Here is a 14,653-nt window from a genome sequence, read left to right on the forward strand (position 1 = left end):
CGCTGTTGGCCATTAAGGCACTCAGTGATGTGATTTCTCTTGTTTTTCAGTGGGCCATCTATGGTCAAGAATTCGACTTCTGTCACACCTGTTTATAAGGCGAATCCATTCATACAACCTTCCATTTATCCACATATCGTAATTTTGACCAGAACCAGAGAATGATCAATCTCCTTTCCAAAACCCCCAGAGGTATAATTTGTTATTGGGACATGGAAGACTTTGTGACCTGGCAGATTTAATGAGCACCAGTCACCATTTACAATACAGAGAGTCTTCGGCAGGCTGGATTCGGACTCCCATTCTCACGAAATTGAGTGCAGTGCCATACCAACCAGGCTATCCTGGTTTCAATTCCTGAAGTCCATGTCTGATATCAATAAAACCTTTTACACTATTTTTTGCGTGAAACAAAACGTGTTAAGAATTTGGAGTGTGGCTTAGACTTGAAAGCAGTTTAGATTTGAATTGAGTATTTATTTCTGAATTGTTTATTTCAGGATTATAAATGAAAGGATTCTTCTCAAACATTTTTAGACAAGTAGGAAGTATGTGGTGATTTGACTTATTTGAAGCATCACCTAAATAAAACAAACAACATCATCTAAATTATTTAGCAAGGGCCAAAATCAATATTGAATCCCATAGGGAATAAACGAAACTTACGCTTTGGGTAACGAATTTTTCCCACTGCATGAAACAAAGAGGAATCCCATTTACTCCCATCTTAAGAGGAAGAAACCCTCTCTTGCTAAGGGCTTTTTAAAGTCTAAAAAAATATTGATAATTTTAAAACAGGAAAAGAAAATTAACAGCAAAATGAAACTGATAATCCACACAAGATTTTTATGGGTGGAGTGCAAACAGTTGCAGTTAGAGACATCAAATTCAATGTGAAAATAAATATTGAAACTCGTAAAAGTAAGAGAAAGAAAAATTTTCGAACATTAATTAATTTTTCATGACACAATATGTTACGATTGTTTTCTGATATGTGCAGTATTTTTACAAATTAAGACATTCTATTACCTAAATTGTACGAAATAAAGTGTTAAACATCCTAAAGGTCATGTTTTTTTTTCTCATCATGAAGTTCACACAATTTATTACACAAAGCATCTCATTTTCCTCAGGTCGATTTTTGGCAAAATAATTTGAAAAATCTACCTTTTCTTAAAATGTTTTAAATTGCGACATACAAGAATCTACAACAGCCATGAAATTCACATAAGAATAATATTTGCACTCTGATTTAAAACAGAAATGCTAAAAAATATTATGTGGCTTTTTAAACGTCAGAAAAAAATATAACTTTAATTTCAAAAGCTTAATGAACGAAGAAAGACAAATTCTCTATCCACTTTTTCTGTTAACATTTAATTTCTTTAATTAAAAGTCAACTGTAATATTGTTCAGCCATTTTTGCATTCCTTTTAACTTTATTTATATTTTCTTTTTTTTCCATCTGGATATTTTTGTACACAAGTTATTGAATAAATTTCGTAATTTTACTTTCTCACTTTTAAATGGAAATTTTTTTCTTTCTCTTTTATTTTAAAAACTAAGTAATTTAGAGAATTTTCTTTTATCTAGTATTTTTTATGCTTTAAATATAGTTAATTTCAACTTAAGATTTTTCACATATTTCTTCTTTTTGTTTAAGATAACATATCGCTAAGAGCTTCTGAAATGTTTTAGTCATTATGTAATAAGTATATCATAGCATTTCTGCATAGGCATGAAGTTTAAAAAGTTATCTTTTGCATTTTACAAACAAACAATATTCATATCCCACTATACTCTCTTACATTTGTATTGCACTAGCTAAGTTTTTGTGCTAACTGAAAAAAAAAACTCTTAGAAATATAAAAACCTTTAAGGGAATAAATTTAAAGTTTCTTTATTTTGATATGATAGACTTTACTAATGTTTCTAAGTGATTTCTAAAAATTGCAACAAAAATAAAAGTCAACTCCAAGATAACCCTATCAATTCCATAGTGTTTTTGTTGCACACAAAATGAGAATCACATGTTTATTAAAATGTGAATCATTATCTAAATAATGTATAAGACATGCATAGAATTTATGGCATTCTGTATACATCCAACAATATTTTCAATTTCAGACTTCCTTAGTATTTTGTAGCTGGAATGCACCTAAAATTTAAAAGAAATGAAACATATTCATTTGTCTCCTTCAATGAGATCTGAAGTATAAAAGACCCCTTACCTTTGGTGAATTATTAATTTTTGTAAGCACTTTTATCATTAAGGTAGGGGCAATTGCATCAAAACTAAAAAAAAGTAAAAAAGTATTTCAAAAACAGATTATTAATAACAAGAAAAACACAAAGCTTAACAACAAAATCTTTTGAATTAACATTTTCCAATTACACAAAATAAATTAAATACTTATATAAAATAAGTATTAACAAAATAAACAGTGAATCATTTTACTAAAACTTTTTCTTTTGTACTTATTATATTTTGTACTTATTATATTTTGTACTTATTGTACTTATTAGTATTAATTTAGAAAAAGCTCACTTTCATCAAATAGGGAAGCAATCATTCGATGCTAGTAGACACTATCTTCTAATTTTTAAATGTATATTTGTGTAATTATGAATATGCTCAGGGTTTAAAAAATAAATTTAAAAAAATAAATAAACAAAAAAATATCTACTAGTTGACGTTTACGAAGCTTAATTCAGCACAATTTTAAGATGCACATACAGCTTAATTCTACACAGGTATGTAATATTAATAAAATTATGCATGAATTTATAATTAAATAAAAAAAGTAACATTTAGATATCGGTACTATATTGAAAATTAAAACATAGTTCAATATAAAATTGTTCCAATGTTGCAACTTAAAGTTAAATTAGTCTCTTTAGCATCCTATACTTGAAGCACTAAAAACTTTCCCTCACAAAATTACAGATTTAAGTTTACATTATAAAGAGAGAAAGTTAGTTTTATGAAAGCTAGAAAAAAATTCCTCTTTATTCATTTCTTGGAAAGATGTGTTGTTTATGAAGGAACAAAATTTTCAGCATTTATTTAATTTTGATGATGATTTAATTCCATAAAAACAATACAGTATTTCCATACAAGAATACAGTCGTTTCAATCAAATTGTTTTGGTTTTTTATTAATTCCTTCTAAAATTACGCAAAAAGTAGAAAAAATTATTGTAGATTAGTTGCAAACAATAAAATTTCCTAGCTCTAGAAAATTTGGTTTTAAGCAGATTATTACAGATATTCTCAAAAGCCATACTTTTTTTCCCCTTCAGATTTATGATTTTTGATTTATGCAGATTTTTTTTTGTGGGTTAACCTAGAATACCACCCACGTTTAGCCTGTCAGCAGCACAGCTTGGATTGAACAAATCCAAAGCTAGAAAATATTTTTTTATATTATAAGGCATTATAATACATGTCAAAAATACATTACATAAATTTGCATGACATAATAACAACTTATTAAAAAAGAATCAAATTTTTGAAAAGGGAAAAAAATAATAATACAAAATATAACTTAAAAGTTAAGATTTTACTTATGTTTTTTCTTTTGAAGAACAAGTAAGAACTTTTAAGCACTTTTAACAGTGCTTAATTTCTATGATGCAAAATTATACTCTATTAAGCACATTTAAGGTACGTATGAACTCTAAAGAGAAAGGAAATTCAAGTCAAGGAAAAATCCATGAAGTTTCTTGTTCTGCAGCTCCACAGCAGATACTAAATCAAAAGTTACGATAGATGAATAAAATAACTTCTGAATACAGTGAATGGCTCTCTTATATACAATATTTTAAATTTAAAAAAAAAGTTGAGTTAAGAGTAGAGCTTCAAAAATTGGCTATATTGAATGAAATGTAAACAATATTATCTGCTTCTGGGAAAACTGATAAAAGTTTGCTATTAACGAAGTCTAGAGCGAGAAAAAAAAGTGAGTATATTAGAGACAACCTCTAAGAGGATAACTGAAAAACAAATTTGAGAGTGGATTTTAAACAATAAGCTAATTTAGAGTAAATTATAAAGAAAAGAGTAATATATTTACCTAAAATGAGTAATTTGGTTTTCGAGAAGTATTCTTTATTGTTCATTAATATCGGCAAAAAAATCTTTCTCTTCAACAGTCACAGTTCCAATGCCGTCCGGCCTTAGGTAGAAAATAACTTTTACTTTTTTAGAATATTATTTTCGTAAAGCACACACAATATTACAATAAAATTAGTATACTTAATTATTTATAATATACATAAACTTGTTCTTAGCATTGATACAATCTTCATAATAAGCTATGAAGTGTATTTAAAAATGGCTAACAATTAAAAAATTAATTAAAAAAATATTGTTTCGTATAAATTTTTATCAAGCATCATTCATATAAAGTAAATGATACATAAAAAAGCTTTCTTTTAATATGTAATTTATACATTCATGTCTCACTGTTTCATACAATTTAAGCTTTTAAAAATAACTTAGGTATGTTTTGACAATATTTTAGACACTGAACAAACCATCCAAATGTAATGCATAAGTAGAAAAATTAACTTTTATAGTATAACAATTTATTTTTATTTTTATGTAAAGTATTGAATGATAATGCAAATTTTAAATTAAATTGAAAACGATACTAGTATGAATGTAAATAATTTATATTTTTGAGATGATTTTCTATTTTTACCACCGATTTCTAAATTAGTTTTCAATATTTAATAAATATGCACAATAAAACTTCATTGCAAAGGAAGTTTAATTAGTTGAACAACTTTTCAAAGAATAGTAAAACTTTTTGTAAAAAATTCTTTACACTGCAAATTTCTCTACTACTAACCTATGCAACTAAAACATTTTATTTCACAAAACTCACAGTAACTTTAAAAGCCATAATTGTTGAAAAAAATAAAATGAAAGTTGTGGATATTTCAGTTCATTATTCGTTTTTAGATAAATATAATCCATGAAATAATTTTAATTAGCTTCTGGATAATTTTGTATTTGTGAAAAAAAATCTCTTAAGACCATAATAACATTCAATTTATGTATTATAGCAGTTCTTAAAAAAATAGTACAAAAATGATTAAAATAAAAAAAAACATAGCAGGATCTTCAACAACTTATTATACGCTACTATTCTATATTGTCTACATTTTTTAAATACTCTAAACAGATCCACGCTCTAATATCAAACAAATATAATATTATTTAAGTTAATTTTGTTATGTAAAAATTATCAGAAGAGAAATTTAAATTATGCATAGTTAAGATTAACACTAAAGGATCAAATGTGATACAACAGTGCACCGTATCAGATATTAACTGCTGATAAATATATTTTTACTACAACAACATTAATCACAAAACAATAATTCTAAGTCGCACTTAACAATAATATGAAAGAAACATAAAGGAAAAATTTTGAATAATATCAAATATTCCAATAAATAAGAGTTAAAAACAAAAAGGTTTTTCCTTATAATCCAATAGATTCTACAAAAAAATTTTTTTTTCCTCTAGTTTTAAGGAATAAATTCGAAGAGAGATGGGTGTCTTTTTTTCAAAGTACTTTGTCGTTTAAATGCATGATATTAATCTTTTAACACTTATTAGGTAATAATATGAACTGTAAAAGTATTAATTTAATATTTCTTTAAAAAAAATGAGTGGAATAAACAAAACAGTTTTAGGTTCATGTCTTTACCATTCTTTCCAGTTATGTTTCAGTGCTTGGCAATCTAAACTTACATTACGAACATGTGGACTGCAAAAAGAATAGACAAAAATGTTTTTCTTTTCTATAGTCTTTTTTGAATCTATTCTAGAAAGATGTGACCAATAACTTACTTTATTTTAATAGATTACACACAGATGGATATATTTTTTCATAGCATTTAATAGCAAAATCAGCATTTTGAAACTGAAAATTTTTCTGTCCGTAAAAAAAAATTCTAGCACTCTCATGTCTAACTCAGCTGCATTTTGCAAGATATTCTCCATTTCAGGCTTCATTTTTCACCCTCTAATAACAAACCGAAATATCTCTCGATAATTTTTTAATGGCTAATATAATCAAGAGACGCCTGGTGGCATAGCGGTAGCGCTTCGCGCTGTCGTGCCACAGGTCCCTGATTCGATGCTCGGGCCGGGCAAGGTGGACTTAGTCTTTCATCCCTTCAGTGGGTCGATAAATGAGTACCAAGCATGTTTGGGAACTAAAAACTGGGGGTTCCGCGTTCGGTTGACCACCTGACCGGAACATCTGCTCCTTCATTCCAGAGCACAAGGTCAAGAAAACTGAGATGGGCACAGTAGGCCTTGGCCCTTTAGGGCTGTCTCTCCGCTGAGTTTAGTTTTTTTAAAAAAAATTCATGACTAAATACATCCACGAGGAAAAATAGCAAATTTTGTCTAGTTATATCATTACTTTGTCTGTGATATAACATTGCACCACTTTCATGGTGCAATGTTATATCACAGGTGGTTAGAAAAAATAAATCTGCAATCATAAAATAAATACAGAATCAACATGTTAATAATAATAAGCAACAAGTTATATCAGTCTAATGATGATTAAAATGTGGATGCTTTAAACATGCTTTTGCTTTTCATTCCATAATTTAAATCAACACATTCCACAAATTGTCAAAACAATTAAAATTAATTGTTAGTCATTAAATCCGCATTTAGAAGTAAGAGTTTCAAAAAATTCCAAATTTTATTCCATACAGAAAAATAATTTTATCCCCCAATCCTAGCTACATTTTGCAAAGAAAACATATTACACATGAAATCCAAACAATGTTAAACTTAATCTCAATGATGCAAAATAAAACATTTAAAAACTAAACCAAGTTAATTGCAATTTATATTTTATTCTTGAATAAATCACATAAATTTCAAAAAACTAACAATATAACCACAAGTTTGAAAAAAAAAAGCAGCAATATAAACTGAATACAATTTGAACTTTTTTAAGCAAGCATAATATTTCTACATTCTAAATTACTCTATTAAGGAAAAAGAAATACTTATGAAATATAAGTGCCTAAAAATGTAAAAGATTTTAACTGGAAGTGGAACTGATAAGAAAGTTGCCAGAATTTTTCTGCAATTCATTAAGTTTAAAATGTTTCTTTTTACAAAATGATGATCAAAATAAATTAAATATAAGATTAAAAAAATTAATTAAATATAAAATTTAAAAAAATCATACTTTTAATTAAGTTTATTGTTATTTATCTAGATCATAAAATGCTAAAATAATGTCCATCATTATTTATCAAAGATTTCTAAATCACAAAAATGGATTGTGTAAGAAAGAAAAATAATTTTTCAGGATGATTCATTCTAAAGCTACCATAAATGTTTCAGGTTTAACTGAAGCATGGCATCAGTTGTTATATAAATTTAGATTTTTAAAAACAACCTTGCAATCAAAGTACTTACTAAAATTTACTTAACATGTTAGCTTTACAATACTAATAAAGTATAAATCTAAAGAACTACAAAATTATCAAGGTTCTAATAGGCTAAATAGTTTTTTTCTTCTCTTAATATTTACTAAACTACTTCTCTTAATAAATACTAAAGATGTATCCAAAAAAAAAAAAAAAATAAATAAATAAATAAAAAAAAAAAAGGTGCAGTACCAAAAACTTTTCTAAAAAAAATTTTTTTTCCTTAAAAGTACTTAGAACTTAACAGAATAATGGAAAAAAAATGTTTATTTTTTGAGCACATATAATCGATTAATGAGCCACAATAGAAAAGAATACAATATAAAGAAACTGAGTTGTTAAATGAAAAAACTAATGGGAAATTATTATCAACAATGGTAATTTCGGAATACATTTATTGGTATTGATAATTTTTTGAAAGAAAAAAAAAAAACATTATTTTGAAAATGTTGTGTAGTATAACTTTAATTCCTAAATTTAAATTAAGTACATTATTTTATCAGATTTCAAACGAAAATAATAACATGAAATTATTATAAAGGAAAAAAGTATTTTTGTTTTTATCCCAAAAATTAAATATAATGAAGGAAAAATTTTACCAATTTGTTTTGCTTTTTGCCCTCCTTACAATAAATACTATTTTTTAATGTTCCTTATCACAGTTCCTATTCATCCAAAAACTAATTTATTAAAAAAAAGTGCTTTCTCGATAAGTTTAATTCTTAACACTAGGTAAGGATACCATAACAAAATTTAAGTTTGAAATAACTCTACATAAAACTTTATATAAATTTGATTTTTAAATATAAATCAGTGATTCTAAATTTCTGGAGTAAACTTGTTTCAAGCACTTATGCAACAATAATAGCTTAGGTACTTATTGGCACAGTCGATTTAGATGTTGCTCACACAGCTGATGGAAAATTAGAGGCATAAATGGAAATTATGAGATTATCAGTAACTAGAAGACTAGAAAAGTAACTAAGTTTGGGGAAATTTTATTAAATCTTTTCAATCTACATAGCTATTAATGTCTATTAACCCTGTAATGGTTGCATAATTTTGAAAACAATCATATAAGTGCCAAATTTTTTTTATTCAAGAAAATTATATAAAACGAAGTGCATTTACAATATGCATTCATTCTTAATTTACGGTTTAATCGCAAATCTACATGTTCGATGCATGCTGATATCTAGTTTAAAATAAACTTTCTCAAAACGCATTACAAATACATGGGTGCCACTCTAAAAAAATTTCAAGACTGAACTCATTTTTGGACCAAATAATACTGTCTAGCGTTGTTTACCAAACTTTTAGAAATTTATAGCACACTGACACCAAAATTTACCTTTCCTTGAAATTAGATTACATATTAAATCAATCATTTGATTATTTTTGATAATTTTTTATTTTATGTTTTTTTATCAAACAAAACATAAATAACAGCCAACCTTGTATATTTCTTAACAACTATTACTGAACAATCTGAAACCATTTGTATCCCTGTTTTTCACTTCACCATTACTTATTTTTTGCTCTAGCTCTATAATTTCTTTCTTTCTTAAAAAAATAATCTTGATTTAACTTTGACCAGCATGACGATGGGTTAGGGTGGAGGAAGCAAACTAGAGCAGAATTAGATTCATTAATAGTACAAAATTTAATTATACAAGTAGATAAAGTTCAGGAGATTTAGTGAAGCTGACAAAAAGAAGATAAATTAAAGTCCTGACATCAATACCATATCATATGTTTTCATTAAGACACAATATTTTTTTTATTTCGACAAAAAAAAAATTTAAAAATTTCTAATGAAAAAAAAAAAGAAACATTTATTTAATTGATAGAATTTATTAGTCTATTGATTTTTCTCAAGACTGATTTCAGTCCCTGGGACTGAAGAGTGGCACCCATGCAAATAGTCTAGTGTTGCTATCTGGAACATAGAGAAATCAACATGTTTACGGGCATAAGCAACAGATTGTTTCAATCCTTTTGGAACATTACTTCAGCCTAGAAATATCACAATAAAATTTTAGAGGGCAAAATTTCGTCTCGTCATTTTTGCGGGAACGAGAAAGAGAAAATTGTAATCAATTGCAAGTAAAACTGATTTTAAAACCTACTTGTTTCAGTTTACCGTGGTCAGACATGTGACTGGACTATATAAGAAGCTTTGACGGCAGAGTGTAAACACGTAAAAGGATAAACAATATCACATAATACTATAAAATAATTTTTCTACCATGTGAAAGAAATTAAAGATTTTTTTACATATAAATATTAAATAATAAGTGTCAATCTAAAACAAGTTTCTTTGTATCTAATTTTTTAAACCTGTATAAGTTCATTTCACTGAAAAATACTGAAGGGGGCACTAGTTCTAAAAAGGAAAAAGAAGCAAAGCTTTTCAATGAAAAATAACACATATATATGCCTAATAATACAATATAAACTTAATAACAATATTTAACTTCTTTTTGAACCAGTTACTCTTTTCCCCCTGTTTCTGTAATTCAGTAGTTTTTACTAAAAACAGTTTTGATTAAAAACAGCTGCTTTTTCTTATATTTAAGAAAAAATTATCAAACCCAGATTTTTTCTTATTCATTCTTTAATTTTCTAAACAAATATTTAAAAGGTTTTTCTACCACAGTTGAAGAAAAATGTATTTTGTATAAAAACTTGCTTAAAGTCTATCTTATCAGTAGATTAAAATATTTTTTGTGAGATGAGAACTATCTTAAAATAATTGGGAAGGAGTTATGTCTACTCTAAACGTTAGAGGAGATAAAATATCCATTTTTTACAGTGTCAATCATATGAGCTAATTTTTGAAGCCAAATATTGCTACATACCTCCTTGTAACCTAGATATGGTTTGAAGTTTTTACTGGTTTGAGGTTAAACGAGGGGAATTGGTTTATGAGATAGTCCTGTACATGGCCATGATCCATAGATGGCACTCATTTTCATCGCCACTGGCATAAAGTCCGCTATTACCTTCCTCGACCACATTGAAGAAAAATCTCCCACCTTTAAGATCTGAAATTTGAATTAGCATTAAACAAAACAGGAAAAGAGATTTTATTCAAACAAAAGTGGATTCTTGTTCAGAGATGCCATCTTTTTTTGCACTAACTGAAGTTGCTCTAAATATTCAATTTACTAAATTCTATTTCATTAATTTTAATAAGATAGATGAATTATAACACTGATAACCTGATGAATTTCTAATGTATTTCTTCAGTCTGTGTAATTAAAACCCTTATAGAATAACTTTTATTGTATGATTTATAATCAAATTATTCTGTTTTTTAAATAAATTTTTCTTCATGAATTCCACACATAATTTTTTTTGCAGATTGTTGTTAGTTTTTTTACCATAGATTCATTTTCTTAGGCTAGACTACAGATATATTTCAATAGAATAGCTCTTTAATATAACAGAGGATAAAAAAGAAATCAATTTTAGAAAAACCCACTTTAGGGTGGGTTTTACTGGGCTTTTCAGAGTGGGTTTTACCTAGTAAAGCCTGACCGGGTTTCTCTGGGCAAGTGGTTTTTTCGCAACCCTGAATAAGATTAATAAAAATATTAGAGCAACAGATTTTCTCCAGATAACAGTAACAGATTTCAGAAGACACTTTTAATTAAATGAAAAGGAAGCAAAACTAGTTAGAACACCATTAACTATGAGTAATTTTTGAAAATCACTATCACATTAATGAAGATTAATTTTATTATGAAACATTAACTGGTGATTCATCTCAGATCCTGGAGATAAAAACAATCTGCACAATAAATTAGTTCATTTCATACTGAACAAACCCAAAAACAAATTGCACTCCAAAAAATGACAAGATTTATACCAAAGGGCCAGAAAGCCAGGTTGGTAGGACACCGGGCCCATGTCCAAGAGGTCATGGGCTCGATCTCCGCAAACCCTAGACTCTCCGAGTAGTAAATGGTGACTGATGCACATTAAATCTGTCAAGTTACAAAGTTCTCCATTCTCCCATAAATCATACCTCTGAGGATACTGATTTATGAGTTTCTTCTGTAGATGAGTTCCTTGTCTTCTGGATTGGTTCAAAATTACAAGGCTACAGAGTTGAATATTAGTAGTAGTCATGAACCCAAAAACTTGGGTAGTCTGTTCAACGACTGTTAAAATTAAAAAATACAATTTTTTACCCATCTTAGTTTAAATCAAATTTCATAATACACAAAACTAATGCCTATTTTTTTAATCATAAAATGGGCACATTCCATATCAAAAGTAAGTAAAAAATTCAATATAATTTATATATAAGACATTTGTTACAAATAAAATGTTTAAAAAAAAATACCGTCTGAATAACCCCAGGCCTTCTGGCCCAAAACAATTTTGTTTTATACTAGAGTTCATATTTGTTAAGCTACACTATAACCACCACTCCACTGTGTGTGCAGTTCAGCACTGATTATTTATAAAACTCTAAATTCAAAATAGACCAGAATAAGAAAAATCCATCAAGAATTATTTTAAGTTTAGTTTTAATTGCTAAAGCTTAAAATTCTGCCATTTGTTGAATTGACCCGTTAATTGTTTCAGATTAGTTGTTTAGTGTAATAATCATGTTATATGCTTTTTTTTTCTTTTCAGTTAAAGGTCTATTAAATTGGTTGGACAAATTATTTAGAATAATTCGTAAAGATATAAATGTTTAGTTATTGGAGTTTATGCTTATAAATTAAATAGAAACTAAAAAAACTAAGTAAATAAAGTGAAAAATAGAAAATTTATTACCAAGTACTGGCTCAACATAATCTACAGTATATCCATCCAGCTGCATCATTTCCGAAGGTTCCAATTTCTTTTCTCTGTAACTGCACATTGCAAAACTATACTGAGGATAACTGGTAATATTAAAAGATAATATTAAAGAAAGGAACATGCATAAGTTTAATAAATTGAAAAAAGATTATAGCAAAACAAGATATTTTGCAAGATATACTATATAGAACAAGATATACTATATAGCAAGAATTTGATATTACTCTATTACTTTGGGGGAAAAAAATACAAGTTTGAACATAACATACAGAAAAAAATGCAAGTTATTATAGTAATAATAAAAGCTAATAGATATTTTTTGTTTTAGTTTTTATTTTGTTTTTCAAAACTCACATTTGAAATATATTACAACTAAATACTAATCACCTAAATTATTCATAAATTGAAAAGCAAATAATTAGACAATAGCAAATTCTTCAAAATCTGAAACAGTCTAAACTAATTACTATTTCAAACCAGAATAGTTAAAAAAAATCAGTTTAATGTAATTTCCTTAATGATATATGACAGTGTTGGTGATATTTAGACAACATTTCTATCTAATTGTCAAAATTAGCCAGTAAGTGATCAGTCTACAGTTTGTTTTCAAATGGTGAGGTACCATTTTGTAAGCGCAATGTTTTTCAAAATTTGCTTGCTTATTAAAAAGTATCTAATGCCTACTAAATAAGTAAACAATGAGTAACAAAGTTGTTAAAAATCATTATTTTCATAAAATAAAAATTTATTTAAAAAACAGATTCTCATAACTTATATGTTACTGCTATAATAAAATAGGAAATATAGCAGAAAATTTTGAAAATTTCCAAACTTTTATGTTTTAATAATTTTTTACAACTGATTAGTCATGGATCAGTGTGCACCTTAAGACATTTTAATAAACAATAAAAACACCTACCTGAACCAGCAAAAAATATCTTATTTTCCATTTTTTCCTAACTTGCTTTCCTTGTGCAAATAAATACCTGTGAAATAATTTTCATTAAAACATAAAGCACTTATTTCTGAAAAAAAAATTAAATTAAGTATGAATATGAATTGCAATAAAAATAAAACCAATGAGTAACTTTTTTCAAATTCTTATCCTCTGCTGAAAACAAAAGCTTAGTAATTTAAAAAATTCTTAAACATTCTTTAAATTCATCCGAAATTTTTTTTTCATTTCAATTTTTGCATCAATAGATAAACTTGAAACCACATAAGTATAAAATCCATTATTCAATATTAAGTATTTACCAGAATTTTTGGTTATCAATGTACTAAATTAAAAGTCTTAGGAGGACGCCATACCCAGATAAAAAAAAACCCGAATTGGCAAAATCAGTTGAAAGTCTCACACTTTGGGGGCGTCTCTTTGAGGGAGAAGTGTAATGGTACAGTGACAGTGATATATGATAGATGGTCATTTAAGCTATCCCATCCTTCCCTAAGCAAAACTGAACAATATAAGCATTAGTTTTGAGAAGTGATTCTGGGTTTGCGGTCTTTTATTTTTAAACTTCTTAGTTTCATTGTGAAATATCCAGAATAAACATTCTAACCATTTATTTGCATGTAAATATTTAATAGATGCTAGGGGGATTAACTTATATCTTACAATTAATTCGTTTCAAATTCGAACACCAAGAAGAATATAAATTTTTATTTATGTGTGTGGAATTAATATAATTAATTAAAGTAACTTAGTTTTAATAATCGGCGCTAGAACTGCTAAGTATATTGAGCTGTAAATATATGAAGAATTATAATTATAAGAATTCTGAGAAAAATACAATTTCTAAAAACGTAGGCAATTTATTAAGTCATAATAGAGAATTAAAAAATGATTAAAACTTATACTAATATAATAAAAAGTTAATAATAAAAAAATTAAATAAAAAAAATAATAATTATATTTAAAAATATGATAAAAGAAAAATCAAACGCTTTTTAGGTTGCATCAAAGAAAATTTTTGTTTTAATGTATCTTTTTCAATCTTACATTCACCATCCGGGAAGTTTTAATTTTCTGTAAATAAGGATAATAATTTCTCAATAAATTTTATAATTTATTTCTATTGCTTTGCAATTTTGCTGAAGTTTATGTTTTGTATTTGTCTGAGAATTTTTCTCCTTTCATTTTTAATAGTTTAAGACACATACGTACATTTCAATATGTGTGTGTGTTAAAGCAAAGGAAAAAAAATAATAAATAAAAAATATTTTTACACAAAAATACTTTTATATTTTTTTCCGTTTCAATAATTTTTTATTTGCTTTCTGTTTCATAAATTTCAATCTCTATTTGAATTATTAAATTTTCTGTTTGAGTATTATTTATTTTTGTATTTTAG

General features: G+C 26.8%; 1 protein-coding gene across 3 annotated transcripts in view; it reads right to left on the bottom strand.

Moving 5' to 3' along the window:
- Window positions 1-13,310, bottom strand: part of LOC147806764 (enoyl-CoA delta isomerase 2-like) — a 42,814-nt gene extending 29,504 nt beyond the window's left edge. For 2 of the 3 annotated variants that reach the window (XM_087167159.1, XM_087167158.1), the window contains exons 1-6: window positions 13,219-13,298; window positions 12,273-12,382; window positions 10,340-10,525; window positions 4,076-4,177; window positions 2,232-2,295; window positions 667-769 (exon numbers count right to left, since the gene is read on the bottom strand). Coding sequence is in view for 1 of the 3 variants with exons in the window: in XM_087167160.1 (XP_087023286.1) it covers window positions 11,292-11,647; window positions 12,273-12,360 (444 nt within the window). In the remaining 2 variants the exon portion in view is untranslated. The other variant, XM_087167160.1, reaches the window with a different exon arrangement.
- Window positions 13,311-14,653: the final 1,343 nt, after the last annotated feature.

This window comes from Parasteatoda tepidariorum, chromosome 7, assembly GCF_982258835.1.
Source record: "Parasteatoda tepidariorum strain Cologne lab strain chromosome 7, Ptep-v5.0, whole genome shotgun sequence".
Classification (NCBI taxonomy): Eukaryota; Metazoa; Arthropoda; class Arachnida; order Araneae; family Theridiidae; genus Parasteatoda; species Parasteatoda tepidariorum.